This window comes from Myotis nattereri (assembly GCF_964212035.1).
Source record: "Myotis nattereri genome assembly, chromosome: 1".
NCBI lineage: Eukaryota > Metazoa > Chordata > Mammalia > Chiroptera > Vespertilionidae > Myotis > Myotis nattereri.
This window is the reverse complement of record NC_138075.1, coordinates 65585188-65607437: the sequence shown is the minus strand read 5'-3', so window position 1 is coordinate 65607437 and position 22250 is coordinate 65585188. Positions and strand designations below refer to the sequence as shown.

Sequence of the window (22250 nt, the reverse complement as noted above, 5' to 3'; positions counted from 1 at the left end):
TGTTTAATGTCTAAATATAAATTCTTGATTCCTAATGCTTATATTCCTACACCAAAAGTCAGATTTTATTGTACTTCAACATATTGTTACTATTTCTCATTTTAAAAAAATATTTTTATTGACTTCAGAGAGTAAGGGAGAGGGATAGATAGATAGAAACATCAATGATGAGAGAGAATCATTAATTGACTGCCTCGTGTATATTCCACACTGGATATCGAGCCTGCAATCTGGGCAATGTATCCCGACTGGGAATCGAACCATGACTTTCTGGTTCATAGTTCGATGCTCAACCACTGAGCTATGCCGGTCAGGCTCAAATATTTTTTGCTTCTATTTCCTATTACCATTATTATAGTTAAAAAAGAGATCAATACAAAAATTCCCAGACTAAATGGCATCAGGCCACATTAATGTACTGAAATAGTCTTCAAACAAGTTACACTATTTAGGGCTATCAGGGATAAAAAGGAATAATTTTTAGTTGGTCAATATTAATTCTATTTTTACTAGAGGCCCGATGAACAAATTTATTGCACTGGAGGGGTGGGGGGCAAGAGGGGTCTCTCAACCCAGCCTGCACCTTCTTGCAGCACGGGACCCCTTGGGGGATGTCCGCCTGCTGGCTTATGCCTGACCCCCCTCTTACCCCCAGGGTCAATCCTAAGCTGGCAGTCAGACATCCCTCTCACAGTCCAGGGCTCTCACAATCTGGGACCCCTCGCTCCTTACTGTCTGCCTGCAGTGGAGGCGGGAGAGGCTCCCACCACCACTGCTATGCTCGCAAGCCATGAACCTGGCTTCTGGCTGAGTGCGCTCCCCCTGTGGGAGTGCACTGACCACCAGGGGGCAGCTTCTGAGTTGAGTGTCTGTCCCCTGGTGGTCAGTGCATGTCATAGTGACCGGGTCCTTCTGCTGTTCGGTAGATTTGCATATTAGGGTTTTATTATATAAGATAAAATACCCAAACCAGTTCTTTTTAGGCTTTACCTATGGCCTGGAGAGTGAAAGCACATGTGCTCCAGGTCATCATGGGGACTCGAGGATCCGTTTCATCAGGAGGCACTTTCAGTCCAATTCTATACACTGTTGTGGCAAAGAGAATGACCATTTCCTTGATGCTATTAGAGTATTTTATCCTAAAAACAAAATAGAAAAAACTTATATAATGATTTAGTCACAGGAGCTAACTACTGAGAAGTCTAATTAGGTATTGAAGCAACAAACAATTTAACTCCTTTTGACAAAATAAGTTGCCCTTTGTCAAGTTAGAGATTAGAGCCTCTGTAGAAAATGTATTCAGTAAGAAAAAATGGGAAAAACAGAACTGTGTCTCCTGTAAGTAGAAAAATCTTACAAAATAGCTTTACTTCCTATGAAAGATGCAGTAAATGATCACAGCAGAAAAGGGCCCAGGCACAAATTAAGGGATTGAACAGAAAAGAAATAAAATTAAGAGGAAAGAGATCAAACGTAAGTTTTAGTGTCTGGAAAATCGACCTAGAAGTGCTTTTGTGTTGAAAGACTGTGTGTGGGGTGTTGATAATACCATGTACATGGAGGGATAATTTCTGGTCTCCTGAACTTCCATTTGTAACAAGTAACACGCACTTTCAGTAGCAGTGGGATACATAATATAAATAAGAATCATAAGTAAAAAAAGTACCTCAGATAATATTCTTTATATAATTCCTGATTTGGATACATTATATTTTTCAAAGTGTCTTCACATAAATATATTTCCAATAATCTTATGAGGTGAGTTAGGAGCTCATTGTCTCAATTTTATAAACAAGAAAAATAAATTGGGGGAGGGGGAGGTGACCTGAAGCTTTTCAGAAGTCACAGAGCAAATTAGATTTGACTTTAACTGAAGTCTCTTAAATTCTGCTCTTCTTGTAGGTTGCACTAAATATAAATGGCATTATTGTTGGACAAAAATAGTTAATTATAGACATAGTTCACCCTAATATATATTACTCTAGTATTTCAAACCACTTAATTTTATTAATACAAATAAAACTCTAGGGAGAAAGAAAAAAGATAAAAATGGGATAAAGAAACAATTTTACAAATAAAACAGGAAGGAAATAAAATACAGAAGCAAGGAAGAATTGTTCTCTACTCTAATTTTCACAACTATCTACAAATTTCTCTTAATTACTTAGATACTTACGAAGACTGAATTCCATAACTCAGGATAGAATGGAACTCAAAAGTGGAATCACCCATCCCTTGATCAAATAATACTGGAATTGTTGGGTTTTCTCCTTATAAATTAAAAGGAAAAAGAAAGAAAAATCATGAGAGTTTAGTCTGACATACACTTTTGTAGCTTTTTAAAGTTATAGATGATCATTTTCAAAAACTTTGAAAAAGCTAATAACAAATCTTTCAAAGTTTCTCTATTCAGATAACTTTGTGCGATAGTCTTCTGTTCTCCCTATAACTGTTACACATTAGATTTTTTAAAAAAATTGATTTGAGAGAGAGAAAAAGAGTGAGAGATTGAGAGATTTGTTGTTCTATTTATTATGCATTAATTGGTTGATTCTTGTATGTGCCCTGAGAGGGGACTGAGCCCACTAGGGCTCGATGCTTTTTTAAAAAGGACAATAGCTATAGTACTGTTCTGTATCTTGTTTTTTCACTAATAGATCAGAAATGTCTTTCCACATCAATAACTTTCCACCTTATCTTTTAATTTTTAATAAATGCATAGTATTCTATTAGTAAAGCAGCATATATTAGTGAATAAGAGCAAAGGATTTGTAACCAAACTGCCTGGGTTTGAATCCTAGCACTGCCACTGACTGTTACAAAGACCGTGAGTGAATATTAAACCTCTCTGTGGTCTCATTTCCTCAACAAATCAGAACTGTTGTTCCCCTATCTGGAATAAGTTGTTTTTTGGTTTTTTTCCCTGGTTGCTTTCAATATTTCCCCCCCTCATCTTTGTTTTTTAGCAGTTTGCATATGATCTGAGTGTGGTTATCTTTAAGTTTATCTGTCCGAGGTTCACTGTACTTCTTAAATCTGTCAATTTAAAGTCTTTCACCAAATTTGGTAAGTTTCTAGCCATTATTTCTTCAAAAAAAATTTTTCTGTACCATCCTTTTTCTTTTTGGGACTTTAATGAAACAAACATTGAATAAAAAATAATGTCCTAAGGCTATCTCTTTTTATTTCATTGCTTTTTCTGTCTATTCTACAGATAGGATAATTTCCACTGATCTAATTTCAAATTTACTGACTCTTATCTCTCAATCTCCATTTTACTACTGAGCCCATCTAGTTAATTATTATTTCAGTAGAGGTCCAGCGCATGAAATCGTGCAGGTAGGGTCCCTAGGCCTAGCCTCCTGCGATCAGGGATATCTTCTGCCCATTCGCCAGTCCCCAGGCTGAACACTGCTTCCACCGCCGGGCTGTCAGGCCGTTGGGATCACCAGCTCATCCCCGGCTGCTCGGGGGCGGGGGGTGGTGGTGGGGGACTCAGGCCTGTGCGAAAGCAGGCGCTGGAGACTTCACCTCCATGTGTGTGCGCCCAGCCCGCTGCTGATGGAACTTGCTACCCTCTTGGGGCCACTCACGTGGGTGCCCCCGCCACCACTAGGGCTTGCTTGAGGCCTGATGGAAGCTGCGGGGCACGCCACGACCTATCTGCCCTGGTGAAAGTGGCCCCGAAAGGGCAGCACTTTCCATCAGCAGCCGGCCCGGTGCACATGCATGGAGGTGAAGTCGCTGGCGCCTGATTTTCCGCAGGCCTGAGCCCCTGAGCAGCCGGGGATGAGCTGGTGATCCCAATGGCATGACAGCCAGCCTGGTTCTCCCACCACCCACCCCGATTCCCCCGTTCACCATCACTGATCCATCAGAGCCTGCAGGCCGGGGGCAGGGACCAAGAGGTCACCGTTCAGCCAGCTTGCCAGTCCCAACCCTCCACCACTCGCAGGCCGGGGGGAGGGTCTGAGAGGTTGTTTGGTCATGACGCTTATGGCCTGTGGCCATTTATTGTATAGGACACTAGAGGCCTGATGCACAGAATTCGTGCAAGAGTAGGTCTTCCTTCCACAGCTGCCAGCACTGCCTTCCCTCTGGCACCTGGGACCTGGGCTTCCCTCCAGCACCTGGGACCTGGGCTTCCCTCTGGCACCCGGGACCCAGGCTTCCCTCCGGCTGCCAGGAGGCACCTGGCACCCGGGCTTCCTTTGCAGCCCTGGCTTCATCCAGAAGGTTGTCTGGTCTAATTAGCTTTTATTATTTTATTATTATTAGCTTTTTTTATATTATGCTTTTATTATTATAGACTAGTGGCCTGGTGCACAAAATTCATGCATTGTTGGGGGGTGTCCCTCAGCCCGGCCTGCACCCTCTCCAATCTGGGACCCATAGGGATCGGGCCTAAACCGGCAGTCGGACACCCCTTTCGCTATCCGGGGTCGCTGGCTCCTAACTGCTCACCTGCCTGCCTGCCTGATCACCCTTAACCACTCTGCCTGATGGCCTGCTCGCTCCCACTGGCCTTCTTGCCCCCAACTGCCCCCCTGCTTGCCCCCAACTACCCCCCATGCCGGCCTGCTCACCCCCAACTACCCCCCGCCTGCTGGCCTGCTTGCCCCCAACTGCACCCCTTGCCAGCCTGCTAACCCCCAACTACCACCCAACCCTGCCAGCCTGCTCATGCCCAACTGCCCTCCCCTCCTGGCCTGATTGCCCCTAACCGCCTCTGCCTGGGCCCCGCCACCATGGCTTTGTCCAGAAGGTCTCCTGGTTAGTTAGCATATTACCCTTTTATTAGTATAGTGTGGTTTTTTTTCCAATTCTATTATTTCCATTTAGATTTTTTTAGTTTTAGTTTTTTTCTGCTGACAACTCCTATCTTTCCATTCATTTCAAGAATGTTCACCTTTACCTATGTTTCATGATTATATGGCTGCTTTAAACTTTTTGCCTGAAAATTTCAATATTAAAACATCTAAGGATTGGCATTTGATTGTTGAATGATGGTCAGGTTCTTTGTATATTGAGTAATTTTGGATTGTATCTTGAGTATTACATTGTACAGTTATGGCTCCTGTTAAAATTCTCTAGAAATATTTATTTTGTTTTGGTGGGTAATTAACCCAATTAGGTTTAACAAGTTCTGCTGCATTGTATGTGGTTGGTTCCAGTGTTAGTTTTCAGCACCTTTGTCATACTGTTTGGGTGTGCCAGGATACAAACGACTCAGGGATTAGTCTGGGGCTTGAATGGTGATTTAATGTAGCTTCGATCTCAAAGCTGTTGCTAGGCTTCTTGGGCCCTGTTCTGCACAATGTACAGCTTGGAAGGGAGCCCAGGACTTGTGTTGATCTAAAAAATAGATTTCCCTTCTATAGTGCTTCCTCTCTGGAATTTCCCCCTTAACCTCTAGCTCCAAGGGATCCTTTTCCCCAGTTCTTTGGTCAAAATGATAAGTTTCTCTCAGTTTTAGTCCCCTGTGCTATCAGCAACCTTTTGGGGTAAAACTGTGAGATAAAGAGAAAAAAATAATTGAGGATTCACTCTGCATTCTTTGGAATACAGAGGTCTCCTTTTTCTAATTCCTCTGGCTGGAGGGATTGGCGTTCTCTTATGAATTTAGGCATCTACATGGCAGTGCAGCTCTATGACAGGGGCTAGCCTCAGGAGAGGGTCAGAAGAGGTAGGGGGAACCACAAAAGGAATTTCCTTTATACTCTCTAGGGGCTTCTTTGCCTGGTGCTATAGCCAGAGAGCACCTCTCTTGAATTTGTTGCTGGTCATGTCTGTTACAAAGTTCTGTGATTTGGGGTCAAAGCTAGCAAATAAAGGAGGGGGAGGGAGGAAAACCCAGGAAACTCAATGCCTATATTAATCACTCTTCAAATTTTGATTTCTCTCCTTAATCTGTCTGAATTGTTTATTTCTCAGTCTTTAGGTAGTCTTATCTCCAACTGTAAATATATATATATATATATATATATATATATATATATATATATATTTACATATATATACATATATATATATGAGAGAACAGTTTTAAAATGTTGTTTTTGTAATTACTATTAATGATAACATTAATAATACTAGTAATAGAAATGGCTAACACATATAGTATTTACAGCTCTACTTTCCATAGGATAACTCAACACTTTAATCAATGAGATAGGTAATATTATTATTCCCACTTTATAAATTAGAAAGTCGAGGGTAAGTAACTTGTCCACGATCATATGAACAGGAAATGATGGATATAAGATTCAAACCCAAGCAGTGTGACTCCAGATTAATCACTGTCTATCCTGCCTCCCAGTATAAAAAAAATTATTAAATCAAGTAAAGTGTTTAAAACTAAACTTAGGGCTTTAAAAACCTCTATTTTCTGATACTTAACAAATATAGACTTTTAAACTATATCTTAAGAGCAATAAGTACATTTTTCTTAGAAAATTTATAGATTCTGATACTTAAATCCCACATAGCTAAGTAAAAGATAATTTTAAGCAAACCTTTAGCATGTTTTATATTATAACCTGATATTCTTGCCAGAACAGTTGGTATCCATCGTGCCAGGGTCAAAAGCTGAGCAAGAGCTTCTGCATTCTCACTGAAAAGAGATATTGAAAACTTATTAAAGCCATTGGCACAAAGTCAAGCTGAAAAGCTGAATTTGTGGAGTTCTTCCCTTGATAAATGGCTATATGAAGAAGTCAAATTCTGCCCTCACTGGTGTGGCTCAGTTGGTTGGAGCATCATCCTGTCCACTGAAGGGTCACAGATTCGATTCTTAGTCAGGGCACACACCCACCCAGTTGCGGGTTCCACTCCTGGTCGGGGAACATACAGGACAACCAATTGATGTTTCTCTATCACATCAATGTTTCTCTCTTTCCCTCTCCCTTCCTCACTCTCTAAAATAAATAAAAATATTTTTTTAAAAAAGAAGAAAAGTCAAATTCCTCCAGATTAACTGCCTATGTGATAGAGCACATGTGCCTAAAAAACAGTTTTTGGAGGGAGGGGAATTTTAAAAGTACAAGGAATAAGATTCCACCCATATTCCCATCGAATCACCATTCTTTTTTGTTTGTCTGTTTTGATAATCCTCACCAGAAATATATTTTTCACACTGCTCTTTCAAAGAGAAAAGGAGGGAGGGAAGGAGAGAAATATCTGAGATCTCATACCGACTAGTTGCCCCCTGCATGCTCCCCTACCTGGGAGCAACCTGCAGCCCAGATATGTGCCCTTGACTGGGAATCAAACCTGCAACCACTCGGTGCATGGGCCAACACTCTAACCAGAGCCACAACAGCCTGGGCTGGAATCACCATCCTTGTTGCTCAAATAAAAAAACTAGGTGTTGCCACTGATTTCTCTGATTCCCTCACACTCCACATTCTAATTTATCAGCTAGTCTCACAGGTTTTGCCTTCTAAATATATCCTAAATTGGTCACCTCTTTCTACCTCCATTATTAACCTAATCCAAGTCATATCTGAACTAGTTCAATAAACTAGTTCCTGCTTCCGCAAGGGTGTTTCATTATTATATGTGTATGCATCATACAGCAGAACCAGAGGGTTCTTTTAAAAATGTAAATCAGATCAGATCACTCCCCTGTTCAAAACACTCCAATGGTTTCCCATCACACATAAAATATAATCTTAGCTCATTCATAGCCCTTTTTTGATCTGGCTTTTCACTTGCTCCATTCCAACCATGCTGCCTTCTTGCTGTGCCTTGAACATGCTGACTGTGTTCCTACCTCAGGGCCCTAGCTCTTTTTTTTTTCTTCTTTACATGGATTACGTCTCATTTATTTTTCACAACATCCCCATTAGTTATGAACTTTTTTTTTAATTCTTTTTTTTTAAAGTATTACATGTCTCCTTTTTCCCACATTGACCTCTCCCCAGCCTTTCCCACCCCCCAGAACATGCCCTCACCCCCCTATTATCTGTGTCCATTGGTTATGCTCAAATGCATGCATACAAGTCCTTTGGTTGATCTCTTACCCCCCCTCACGCCCCGACTTCCCTCTGAGGTTGGATGGTCTGCTTGATGATTCTAAGACTCTGGCTCTACTTTTGTTCATCAGTTTATGTTGTTTATTATATTCCACAAATGAGTGCGATCATGTGATATTTATTTTTCTCCGCCTGGCTTATTTTGCTTAGCACAATGCTCTCCAGATCCATCCATGCTGTTGCAAATGGTAAGAGTTCCTTCTTTTTTTACAGCAGTGTAGTATTCCATTGTATAGATGTACCACAGTTTTTTTAATCCACTCATCTACTGATGAGCAGTTAGGCTGTTTCCAAATCTTAGCTATTGTAAATTGTGCTACTATGAACATAGGGGTGCATATATCCTTTCTGATTGGTAGTTATGAGCTCTTAATAATTGCATTTGGAAAATGGTGGTTTGTACTATGAAAACCTGGTTACGCTAGGCCTGGGTTCCTCAGAATGCTCTTCCCTGTATGATTCTGGGCTTGATTTTGCCAGAACAGGAATTTGAATGAGATTTGGAAGGCAGAAATAAAGCAGCAGCCATTACTCTCTGACAGTCATCATGGTTAGATGCAGTTATGGGCAGACATAAAGGTGTCAGCTGCCGAAACCGGTTTGGCTCAGTGGATAGAGCGTCGGCCTGCAGACTGAGAGGTCCCAGGTTCGATTCCGGTCAAGGGCATGTACCTGGGTTGCGGGCACATCCCCAGTAGGAGGTGTGCAGGAGGCAGCTGATCGATGTTTCTCTTTCATAGATGTTTCTAGCTCTCTATCTCTCTCCCTTTCTCTCTGTAAAAAATCAATAAAATATATTTAAAAAAAAAAAAAAGGTGTCAGTAGGTTCCAGTTGTCTGTAGCTGCCCACCTCTCCTTCACTCTACCTCTCTGCTCTTTTTGGAACGTCTCATCTCACTGATGTGTCTTCATTAGATGCTTGAATGTGAACCTTCTTAGGCAAGAGCTCACCACAGATTTTTCCACCAGCAACCTACTCACAATCCTATTTCTACAATTGGACAGGCCTACCTCCTCAGAGGACTAATGGGTGGACACCTCTTATCTTCCAATTCCCCCTTTAGACCTTCACTTCCCCAATGCCTCCCACAATAGTGGTTCAGCTTCCCTCATTGAATCTTGACTGATATGAGGAGATAGGGCCCTGGCTCTTGATAATGCCTGTGTGTGGCATTCTCTTTTCCCAGAGTAGCACTGCTTGTCCTTCCCTTCATTCAAGTCTCTGACAGAAGCTCCCTGACAACTCTGTCTATAATTAGTCTCATGCATTGGTATGTCTCTAGTCCTTTACTCTGATGCTTTGGTTTTTTTACAGTATTTCTTGCACAACACTTTGTATTTATGTTTACTGTTGGTCTTTCCTCTCTGTAATGTCAATTCCATACAGGCAGGGACTTGATCCAAACTATTATTAACAAGCAAGGGGAACCACAAACAGTGTTATCAAAAAGGACTTTAAAATAGGAATTTGCTAATTAAATGACAGTGAAGTTAAAATATATAATAAACTGTGCCCAAATTCACATATCTAGGTACAAACTTGATCTAAGAATTCTTTTAGTTCTCACTGTACTATGACTGATTATGACCATTTTTTTAAAAAAATACTAGTTTATTATTAGTTTTGATAAGGTTTTTATGTGCTCTTAACTTTAATAATCTTAGATTATACTGATGTTGATTTTCTAAAAATAAAAGTGGCAAACAATTACATAGGTAAGTTCTATTGTCTAATAAAAATGTTATGTATAATTATGTATTTCAGATCCTAAGTAACAAAACTGTTACTATAGCTTAAAAAATGTCACAGGATTCAGAGAACCAGTTGTAAGGATCAGTTTAACTTGAGAAAGAATTGCCCTGAAGCACCGTATTCTTAAAGAAGGTGCTGAATGTTCCTGTAGAGCAGCGGTTCTCAACCTGGGGTTTGAACGGCCCTTTCACAGGGGTCGCCTAAGACCATCGGAAAACACATATATAATTACATATTGTTTTTGTGATTAATCACTATGCTTTAATTATGTTCAATTTGTAACAATGAAATTGGGGGTCACCACAACATGAGGAACTGTATTAAAGGGTCACGGCATTAGTAAGGTTGAGAACCACGGCTGCAGAGAATAATTCCTATGTTTAAGAATCCTTATTTGGGGAGCCATTATGTAAAAAAGGCTAACAAGAAGTTGGAAAATCACTATATTTTATTATGATTTATTTTATCTTTGTTTTCACCTGTATAGTTAGGTATGGCTTTGGAGTCAGGTCTGGGTTCAAATCCTGGGTCTTTCTTGGGATAAATAAAAACTATTCACAGTCTTGTTGAAAAAAACACACACTCCTTATCTTTAAATGGAAATAATAGTACCTACGTCATTAGACTATTTAACAAAATAACCTAGTAGAGTGTCTAGAACAGGGGTGGGCAAACTTTTTGACTTGAGGGCCACAATGGGTTCTTAAACTGGACCGGAGGGCCGGAACAAAAGCATGGATAGAGTGTTTGTGTGAACTAATATAAATTCAAAGTAAACATCATTATATAAAAGGGTACGGTCTTTTTTTTTTTTTTAGTTTTATTCATTTCAAATGGGCCGAATCCGGCCCGCGGGCCGTAGTTTGCCCACGGCTGGTCTAGAACATATCAATTACTGGAAGAAAGACAGATAAATTGTTCTGATGCCACCATTTTCCAAAAAGATGACATTCTATATTCCCACGTGTTGAGTAGACGACAATTTCCAAATTAGATTTTCTAATGAATGGAATAGTAGAGAAATAGCTACTTATCGACCCTAGTTGTAAATCTATAACCTTTTAATTCTTTTGTTGTGGAAAAATGTTAAAAGTATTTTATTAACAAAACCATTTTCTTTTATGTTATCATTACAAATTCAATAAGTTTTTAAAGAAACTAAAATAGTTACAATAAATAGTATTATTATCATCAAGTAGAACAGTGAGAAAAAGAAATACACAAGTGAGTGTTCTAGTTTTCATTAAAAACTAATTAATTTGCTGTTAAACTGCAGTTACAGATAGTCAGAATATAAACTTAGTCTAAATGTTCAAAAACTATCCAAAGATACAAGATGAATCAGGTATTTTTTATTTACTTGTATAGTTAACATTTTGCCCATGTCTCTAAACTGCTAACATTTGGATCTGCCAAAAAACAGAATTAAAATTAATACTACAAAGACATTTAGAGGAACCAAACTCCAAATAGCAAATCTAACGGTGGCAAAGAATTATATGAAAAAAACAAATCTTTGCATCTTTTCTCCTTCTGTGAATGCTGACAGAGATTAAAACTCTATTGCTACTATCTGGAAGTACCAATTCAGTTGGAAGATTTACATAAAACATAGATTTGAAAAAAAACAAAAAACAAAACAAAAAAACCCATAGATTTGAGTAAATGAATATTCCAATTATTTTAGATTCCAAGAATTGGAGCTATTTTTAATCATATTTTCAAGTAGCATGTTATGAAATTAAAAAATATTACTTTAAATACCAAAAAAGAAACTAGTAATCTAACCAAAATATGCATAATGAAAAAATTAAAGACATCTTTTTATAAAATTAACCAAAACATAAATTAAAATATACCTGCTTATTGTTCGAGGTTGCAAAGGAATAATGGGGATCACAGTATTGCACAGAGACTTGCAGAGGGGGCAAAGATATTCTCCACTTTCCAAGTCAAAAAGGTCAACATGAATACGCTGCTGAAAGCTCAGCTGTACAGCTTCAAAATATCTGCAAAATTCCAAGACATAGATCCATTCTCATGTATCCTTGTTCTAATCCAAGTGAGAAAAATCTGAAATTTTGGTCTCAATGTACATGTATAAAATCCACATGCAAAAATACACAATTACAATTATAGAAGAAATAGGATGCCCATTCTATTGGGGTAAAACTGAAGGATTCAGCAGGATAGAAAAAGATTTTTAAATAATTTTGCTTAATCATAACTTATCTCCTGCCTCAACAACATGGAGAGAGAATGTAGACACTATTTTCTTCAGTTTCCAATGACCAACTGAAGAAGCCATTGGCTAATTAGGAAAATTATGCATTTAATACAATGCCAAAAGAGTAAAGCCTATACAAAAGATTTCCCAGTAATTACATTTCTGAATTGTTATCTCTTTCAGAGATAGAACTAGAATTTCTTGTCTTATTCTATCTCAAAAGTCTGTTTCAGCCCTAGCCTGTTTGGCTCCATGGATAGAGCGGCGGCCTGCGGACTGAAGGGTCCTGGGTTCGATACTGGTCCAGGGCACATGTCCACGATGCGGGCTTGATCCCCAGTAGGGGGCGTGCAGGAGGCAGCCAATCAATGATTCTCTCTCAACATTGATGTTTCTATCTCTCTCTCCTTCTCCCTTTCTCTTTGAAATCAATAAAAATAAATATTTTTTAAAAAGTATGTTTCACTCTGTTTTGAGGGGAATGAAATTTTTATAAAGGTTACTGTTTCTTTTACACAAATATTGAGCAACTAATTAGTTTGTGAAGAGCAAGTGCAGCCCGGCTGGTGTGGGTCAGTGGTTGAGTGTCGACCTATGAATCAGGAGGTCACTGTTTGATTCCTGGTCAGGGCACATGCCTGGGTAGCAGGCTCTATCCCCAGGAGGGAGCGTGCAGGAGGCAGCTGATCAATAATTCTCTCTCATCGATGTTTCTATCTCTCACTCCCTCTCCCTTCCTCTCTGAAATCAATTCTAAAAATATATTAATAAAAAAAGAACAAGTGCAAAGGAATGATGAATGAAGTGAAATTTAAGTTTGTAACTTTACACATCAATTTCTACGGGTGGTAATGTAATGAGTATCATACAAACAAAATTAGTAATTAAAACCACTTCAATTATTCAAACAAGGAAGGAAGGAAAGAAGACATGAGAAAATATGCTTTTTTGTGGCCTTTAGTGAACTTCAATATTCCTAGTTTCTTTCAAGAATATGTCAGAAAGACAACTTACTTCTGCCAGCACACCGCATGCATTACATGACCACAGCTTCCTGTATAAGTTCCATATGCCAAGTCTGGATCCATGAAAAGTGGGTCCAGGGATTCTGGTATAGGAAGACAAAATGATAGGTATTATATCCATCTCTCCCACAGTCATAAAAATGGGGGTAGGGGGAAGAGGTTATCACATCTAAAATTCTAATCATAAACTTTCTAAGGTATGTGCAAGAAAAGTGTCACTCTATCATGATAGCAGAATCTGTATTCTCAATAGTAATTAAAAAGAGGAAAATATAAAAATGATTCTAAAATTAGTATGGATTAATGACTAGTTCTATTCTTGATTTATATTTTTATTTTGAACATTAGGTTTAAGTTGCATTATCTTGGTTGTTGAAGTTATTATCTATGACTCAAGCAATTTACTTTTGTAATTTGACTGGGTAATTTTAAGGGATATTTAGGGGCATTATAATCCACTGGATAAAAGCACACACTACAGGATTCAAAATTTGGTTTCATTACGTACTTATAAGTCATGGCCTTGGGCAATTTACTTCTCTGTGCCTCAGTTCCTTCGTCTATAAAATGGAGCCCATGTTGGTAGCTAATTCATAGGGCTATTATATGGATTAAGTGATTAAATACACAGAAAGCACTTATTCTGTGCCTGGCATATGGTAAGTATTCAGTAAATGTTAAAATCAATAGGGTATTTTAAAAATAAAGCTATCTCTTGTTGTGATATAAGTGCAATACATTGGCTAATTAATTTCTTGCCAAGAAAATGCTTACCAGGAACCTGATGATGAGGCAACAATCAGACATATCCACAATGTAAGACACTGTATAAGACTACTGTCTTGCATTCTTCAAAAATGTTATTATCAAGGAAAGAAAAAAGGCAAGTGACTATTCTAGATTAAAATAGACTAAAAGAGACACAACTAGAGAACACATAAAACATGTCTGGATCCTAAATGAAAATGTCTAGTTAATAAAAGATGTTTTAAGGGTAGTTGGGGAAATTCAAGTATTGATTTTGTATTAGGTAATATTCCTGAAATGTTATTAATTTTCTTAAAGTTATAATGGTATGGTAGTACATAATGGATTGTCCTTAGTTTTAGAAAATGCAAGTGGAAAAATTTAGGGATGAAAAATCATGATACTTGCATCCTACTTTCAAATGTAAGAGCAATGAGAAATGGGGAGGGGAGGGGAGGGGAGGAGAGAGAGAGAGAGAGAGAGAGAGAGAGAGAGAGAGAGAGAGAGAAGAGAGAGAGAGAGAGAGAGAGAGAGAGAGAGAGAGAGAGAGCTAACAAGAATTAAAATTAAAAAATAAAACAAAGCCAGTATGGCACGTAAAGACCCAAGAGTCCATTTTACATATAGGTAAACTGTGATTTGACCAAATAAGGCTAAATACAATCTTGCTCCCAAAGTTCTTCCAGATAGTAGTTTTTCTAATTATATAATATGAAAAGAAATGCTCAAAAGTATATTTATTAAACAATACATACCCCCTGAGAATTCTATGGGTTTCCCCCTGTGCTGGGTTAAGGCGGTGGATTTCTGGACACAGGCCGATAATACCATGGCATTATTTTCTATTTTCACCTCTTGTTCTTCTTGGCAGAGGATGCATGTCAGCACCTCCTTTTCAGTAATAGATGGACCTCGTTTAGGACCCAAAGCAATTCTAGAGTAGTCACTGACTGGTGGGGTGCTACCAAGAGAAACGACCAGAAATGAGGATACATGTTTTGGTCACTTGTATTATATCTTGGTAGATTTTAAGTAATCATAGGGCAAGAACTTTAATAAAGACAAAATAAAAATTATATTTAGTAATATTAGCTTAAAATCCCCCCACCCCCTGATATTTCTGGCTTTTATTAGTGAATTTGCTTATTATAAAGTACATTTTGTATTGCTAAGTGCAAAAAGCGCAGATCACAAAGTAGAATGTACCAAGAAGCTAGGTATCTGTTTTTACTCTGATTATAAAAGTAAAACATACTTATTAGGAAAATTTAGAAAATCTAGAAAAGTATAAAGAAGAAAGTAAGATGCATTATACTCTCACAACCTAGAAATAATTACTTGTGTATTTCTTTCCAGCCTTTCTATTTAGAACATTTTTACATAATTAAGATCATATTACATGTATACATTTGCATACTGCTTTTATTCACTTATATTTCAATATTTTATCTCATTAAAATGTTTTTAGAAACTTTATTTTTAAACGGCTGCACAGTACTTTTACTATATGTGCTTTAATAGTTTTATCCATTTCCTCTTATTAGTAATTTAAGTTTCTATTCTGTTTTGGTAGCTGTTAAAAATGTTACACTTTAAGTGATTTACCAATTCTTAGGGTCAATGTGTGCAATAATCTATAATAATAAAAGGGTAATATGCTAATTAGACTGTCCTTCTGGACAAAGCCACAGCAGGCAGGGGCCGCGGCAGAGGCCCCCAGCTGCAGAGGTGGTAGACAGGGTCCAGGGCCAAGACCCTTGCCCGAATTTTGTGCATTGGGCCTCTAATAATGTAATAATAATAATAGTAAATATTTATTAAGCACTAATTGTGATGTGAGGCACACTTTCAAATTCTTTACATTATGTTAACCCATTTAATCCTTCCAACAACCCTCTGAGGTAGGTACTATTGTTACCTCCATTTTTCAGATGAAGAAACTGAGGCCAAAGATATTAAGAGACTTACCTAATGACGTATCACTAGGAAATAGCAGAGCCAGGATTTAACCCAAGTGGTCTGACTTCCTAGGCCATGCTCTGAACTACTCTGCAATACTACCTTTCTATCTGTACAAGAAACTCTCTAAAATGTCATAGATCATTCAATAAATGAGGAATAATTTAAATGTTCATTATCAATGTAAATGGAATTACATAATACAGAATACCAGTTTTTAAAAGGTGGGTCTCAGCTAGGTGTGGCACCACCTCTTAGAAGGCATCCAGCAATATGTGGGTAACGTTTAGTTTTTGGTTATCATAAGGACTAGGGCACACCACTAGTGTTTAGTGTATGAGGGACCAGAGATGCTAAATGGCCTGCAATTCATGGAGCAGGAAAAAGAATGGCTGCCCAAATGCCAAGACTGATAAACAGTCTAACAACATATATAAATTTCCAAAACATACTATCATGTGCAAAGTTGCAGAATATGTACATAATGCCATATACTATGCAAATAAAACAAAAGGCTGAATGACACTATATGATTCCTATGGCTGCATATATTTGTTGTGTAATAGCACAGTAAAAAACTATGACAAGGTCTATATAAAATTTATATCTCTGAAAAAGGGCAGAAAGGGGTCCAGGGTTTGGGTAAGTGCTCAAATAGAACTTCAGCTTTAACTCTATTATTTGATTTTTAGAGGAAAGTGAATTAACATAACTATGTAATTGTTTTTGTTTTAAAAATGTAATACTATATTTGCGACTCTGGGATAGGAAAAGCCTTCTTAAACATAATATAAAATGTTAAAACTCAAAAAGACTAATAAATCTGTTTTATCAACATTGAAAACTTCTCTATGGCTAAACTTCATAATTAATGTTAAAGAAACAGGAATATGAAAAACATGCAACAAGTTTAGTATCCATAATTTTAAAGGACTTCTATAAATGAGTAAGACAAAAGCAACACACTCAATAGATGGGCAAAGGATAATAACAGCCAATTCCTGGAAGACAAAATGTAGCAGGCTAGTGAACTATCATATGAAAAGATATCCAACCTGGTATTAACTAGTAATCAGGAAAATTTGGTCTGACACCAATTTTGATTATATCCAACATTTTCAAGTACCGATATATTAAGTATTGGTGAGAATGAGGAAAATAGACACTCTCATATACTGTTGGGAGTAGAAATTGGTAACACTACTTTGGAGGGAAACATGGCAGTATCTATTAAAATTTTAAATAATTATGACTTAGCCCTTTCACTTATTAGATTCCACCCTTGAGAAGTACTTGTACAATTGCAAAAGGGGGCACATAAAAAATGTTCTGCACACACACATTGTTTACAATAAGAAAAAGTTTGGAAATAAGGGGAAAACTTAAATGTCCAAAGTAAATATTGTGTATATGTTCACAGTATAGAAAACTATGCAGCAGCCTTAAAGAATGATGTAGACTCTATACTATACATCTATATATATTGACATGAAAAAATTATAAAACAGTGAAGGGAAAAAGCAAGTTAGAAAACAAAAGGTATGCTAAAATAAAAATAAGCCACTAAAAAACACAAGACTCATTATTTCCTTATGTACACCTGTTAATAAATGGTTGAAAACAAAAGAAGAGGTCTAGAACAAAAATTATGTATAGCAATGGTTATCTGTGAAGAAAAATCAGGAATATAGAGAATGGTCAAAGGGGACTTATGAATTTGAGTTGTTTTTAATGAGAGCACATTCATAATCTTTGTGCAATCAATCAGGCAATAAAAAGAAATAATGAAAGCATTAAAGCCATTAATTAACCCTGAATACATTTCCTTGTTTTGATAAATATACAGTATTCTTTTCCATTACTTTCTAAATAGTACATTGTTAATATGTAAAACTAGAGAGTTGGGACTTTCTGCTTATTGTTTTAAAGTTTTGTATTAATTTCTAGTGTTATTACCACCATCAGCCAAGATAGCTTACCTTCATATCATTTTTTAAAAAAATCTTTAAAATATACAGTCATCATTGTTTGTAGTTTGCTAGCATGCTCAGCTTCAGGATTACAGACACATTATGTGGAGTATAATGTTTCTACTGTTACTGCAAAACAATTTCCCAAAAGTATCCACAAGACAAATTATTTTAAAGAGTTGTGAAAGCTTGTTTTTAAAAATAAGGATAGGAAGTATTTACAATATTTTAAATTGGAATGCTTTTCGAACTACCATTATTTTGCCTCCTCCCTTTTCTCATTGTATCTATATATACAGCCCACAAACCATGGCTCTCAAAAGGCTAATTGATGATAATGCTCTTTTTCCCCAAGAGCATACCATAGTCAGGACTCAGAAAATCAGACTTACATATTCCCATTCCAATGTACTATCCATGACAACTATATGCGTTGTCTTCTATCTCTTTAAAAAAAAAAAAAATATATATATATATATATACACACACACACACACACACACATATATACACATACCACCTTTTGGTGAAGGACTTTTTCAATCTGCAATAATTGCAATCATTATTAGAAACTAGAGGCCCGGTGCATGAATTTGTGCACGGGTGGAGTCCCTCAGCCTGGCCGGCGATCGGGGCTGATTGGGGCCGTCTCACCCAGTCCCAATCGGGGCCGGGTGGCCAGGGGACGGGACCACGGGAGGTTGGCCAGCTGGGGGGAAGCACTGCAGGAAGTTGGCCGGCCACAGGAAGCTGGCTGTGGGAGCGCACTGACCACCAGGGTGCAGCTCCTGTATTGAGTGTCTGTGCCCTGGTGGTCAGTGTGCATCATAGCGATCAGTTAACCAATCGTTCAGTCGCTTAGGCTTTTATATACATAGACTAGATGCCTGGTGCATGAAATTTATGCATGGCTGGGGAGAGGGGGTGCCTCAACCCGGCCTGCACCCTCTCCAATCTGGGATTCCTTGGAGGACATCCCTCTCGTAATCCAGGACCGTTGGCTCCTAATTGCTCGCCTGCCTACCTGCCTGATTGCCCCTAACCATCTCTGCCTGCCTGCCTGATCACCCCTAACTGCTACACTGCCGGCCTGATCGCCCCTAACTACTCCCCTGCTGGCCTGATCACCCCTAACCGCCTCTGACTTGGAGACCGCACCAAGGACCCAGGCTTCCCTCCTCTGGCTGGCCGCAGGCACCTGGGACCTGGGCTTCCCTCCCTCTGGCCAGCTGCTGGCTTTGCCTGGGCTGGGCCGCAGGTGTCCGGACTGTGGGTGGCTTTGCCTGGCCAGCTGCAGGTGCCTGGGGCTGTAGACGGCTTCACCTGGGCCAGCCACAGCCACAAGCGCCCGGGCCTGGTTTTGTCAGGGAGGATGTCCAGAAGACGCCTGGTCTAATTAGCATATTGCCCTTTTATTAGTATAGATAATAAAAATGATGTGGAATATATGAACTGATATGTAAATGTGTATCTAAAAAAGCCCATGTATATAAGACAACAGGAGTCAATTTCTATTACTTCTGTTCACATCTTCCTATCTTTTTGTCTTTAAAAATAGTGTAATTTCTTACTATAAAATATATTTGAAAAAACGTTATTGGAGTGAATATGTACTTTTCTTCCAAAAACGGATTTGCTAATTTTTAGTTTTGCTTTGTTTTACCTCTCTTCCTCCATAATGGAGTCCTCTTTTCCAGACATTTCTGATGTACTATCATACATGAGTTTGTGAGTTTCAATGAAGGTTTTCTGTAAGGCAGACATTTGAGCCATGATCTTCTGGCGGTGTAGCCTAGCAGCTTCAGCTTTTCTTTTCCGTTCAGCTTTTTCTTTATCATGAGTAATCTGGGTATGATGAAATCACAAAAATTAGGTAAAAGCTAGTGTTATAATTTGCATATAGTGTTCAGCCAGGCAAAATTTCCTAGAGTAACAGTCTGATAAAATTGATTACCCCACCCCTTAAGCCTAGATTCAAACTTAAGTCTCAAAATTAGCATACTTTCCCATCATATCATGCAACTAACTGCTTCTTTGGTTACTTTAATAATTTAATATAAAGGCCCAATACTTTAAATACCTAATAAACTGTCTTTTATACTCAATGCAGGTACATCAAGAAAAATATTAAATGAAACAAAATTTTGAAATCATTTGTTAATCATTGAACCACTGACATTTAACCAATTTAAGCCAATCTGATGATGTTCAACAGTTACTCTTAGACCTGATGTTAAGACTAAGATCTTGAACAATATTATTGAGATGTACTGGCATTTTTAAAAAATTACTCTTTATTGTTGAGATTATTATGGATGCCCCTCTTTATTCCCCCATAGCTCCCCTCCACCCAGTTCTCACCCCACCCCAGGCCCTTGCCACCCTACTGTCTGTGTCCATAGGTAATGCATACATACATATAAGATCTTTGTCTAATCTCTTCCCAGACGCCCCCAGACTCCCCTCCCCGCACCCGCATACACCCTTCCCTCTAAGAACCGTCAGTCTGTTCCATTTCCATGCCCCTGGTTCTATTCCATTCACCTGTTTATTTTGTTCATCAGATTTTTTATTCGTTTGATTTTTAGATTCAATTGTTGATAGATAGGTATTTGTGGCCATTATGTTTGTCATATATTTTATCTTTTTCTTCTTCTTCCTTTTCTTAAAGAATACCCTTCAGCATTTCATATAATACTGGTTTGGTGGTGATAAACTCCTTTAGCTTTTTCTTGTCTGTGAAGCTCTTTATCTGACCTTCAATCCTAAATGATAGCTTTGCTGGGTAGAATAATCTTGGCTGTAAGTTCTTGGTATTCATCACTTTGAATATTTCTTGCCACTCCCTTCTGGCCTGCATAATTTCTGTTGAGAAATCGGCTGACATTCCTATGGGCACTCCCTTGTAGGAAACTAACTACATTTCTCTTGCTGCTTTTAAGATTCTCTCTTTGTCTTTTGCCAAGATCTTGGTGTGGTCCCCTTTGGGTTCCTCTTGTTTGGGGTTCTCTGTACTTCCTGGACTTGTAAGTCTATATCTTTCACCAGGTAGGGGAAGTTTTCTGTCATTATTTCTTCAGGTAGCTTTTCAATATCTTGCTCTCTCTCTTCTTCTAGCACCCCCATAATTCAGATGTTGGTACGCTTGAAGTTGTCCCAGAGGCTCCTTACACTATCTTCATATTTTTGGATTTTTTCTTTTTGCTCTTCTGGTCGGGTGTTTTTTGCATCCTCATATTTCAAATCATTGATTTGATTCTCAGGATCCTTTAGTCTACTGTTGAATCCCTGTATAATATTCTTTATTTTAGTCAGTGTATACTTAATTTCTGACTGGTCCTTTTCCATTTTTTTTTGGCATTCTCACTAAGATCCTTGAAAGTCTAAGTACCTTGGAGATTTCTAGAAGATTCTTGAGTAACCTTCTGTGTTTTTGAACTCTATATCCAGTAGTTTGCTTTCTTCCATTTCTTTCATTTGTGACGTTTGTCTCCACATTCTGGCTGCTTCCCTGTGTTTGTTTCTATGTACTGGGTAGCTGCTAAGTTTCCTTGAGTTGATGGAGTGGCCTTGTATAGTAGGTGTCCTACTATACAAGGGCCCAGTGGCTCAGCTCCCCAATCACTTGAGGTGGACACTGTAGGTCAATGGTCGGCAAACTGTGGCTTGCGAGCCACATGTGGCTCTTTGGCCCCTTGAGTGTGGCCATGAAGTTTCAATCACACTGTACGTGCATGTCCACAAGTGGTATTTTGTGGAAGAGCCACACTCAAGGGGCCGCAGTTTGCTGACCACTGCTCTAGGTGCACCCCTTGCTGTAGTTGAGCCTTGATTGCTGTTGGCATCACTGGGAGGAATTGACCCCCAGGCCAATTGGCTGTGAGGACCAGCTGTGACTACAGTGGGAGAGCTACTGTGCAAGAGACATCCTTATGGAGCAGGATTTGCTTCAGTGGGACTTTGGTGCTCACTGAGTCTGCCCCTTGAGTGTGTCGTTTATGGATGTGAAGAGTTGTAATCTGGTATAATCTCACTCTGACCACTGGGTACACTGGCTCTTGGGTCTCCAGGGAGATGCAAAGTCAGCCACTGCCTGGGGCCATCCAGCAGGAGCTACAGAGAGATCTGCAGAGTCCTCCTCCTTGTATCAGGTTTGTAAGTGCCCAGACAAGGCCCAGCTGTGAAGCAAGGCAGGCTGGTGATAGGTTTGAGCTCCCTAACCCAGCTGCAGCTTGTTTGACAGGTTTTTAGCCTGAGGAAAGGCAGGCCATTCATATGCAAAAGCCGCTGCACAGCTTGGGTGGGGTTGTAAGTTGGGTGGGCGGGGCCTAAGGGAATCACCAGGTGGAGCAAACAGAAATGGCTGCCAGTCAGCCCTGCAACCACGGAGGTCCCTGCATGAGAATAATGACTGACGCAAGCACCTCCGTCTGGAAGAAAGCTGCCCCCGAGTTCCTGCCCTGATGCCAGACAGTGCAGTTTCTCCCTGTATGTGTCTGGGTCTCCAGAGCCTCACCCGGCACTGGAGCTCAG

General features: G+C 39.0%; 1 protein-coding gene across 1 annotated transcript in view; it reads right to left on the bottom strand.

Moving 5' to 3' along the window:
• Positions 1 to 22250, bottom strand: part of UBR1 (ubiquitin protein ligase E3 component n-recognin 1) — a 141803-nt gene that overhangs the window by 37637 nt on the left and 81916 nt on the right. Inside the window, exons 30-36 of the mRNA XM_081112661.1 lie at positions 19381 to 19562; positions 14544 to 14749; positions 13031 to 13124; positions 11649 to 11798; positions 6516 to 6613; positions 2177 to 2270; positions 991 to 1139 (exon numbers count right to left, since the gene is read on the bottom strand). Coding sequence (XP_080968787.1) covers positions 991 to 1139; positions 2177 to 2270; positions 6516 to 6613; positions 11649 to 11798; positions 13031 to 13124; positions 14544 to 14749; positions 19381 to 19562 — 973 coding nt within the window. The remainder of the gene's footprint in view (positions 1 to 990; positions 1140 to 2176; positions 2271 to 6515; positions 6614 to 11648; positions 11799 to 13030; positions 13125 to 14543; positions 14750 to 19380; positions 19563 to 22250) is intronic.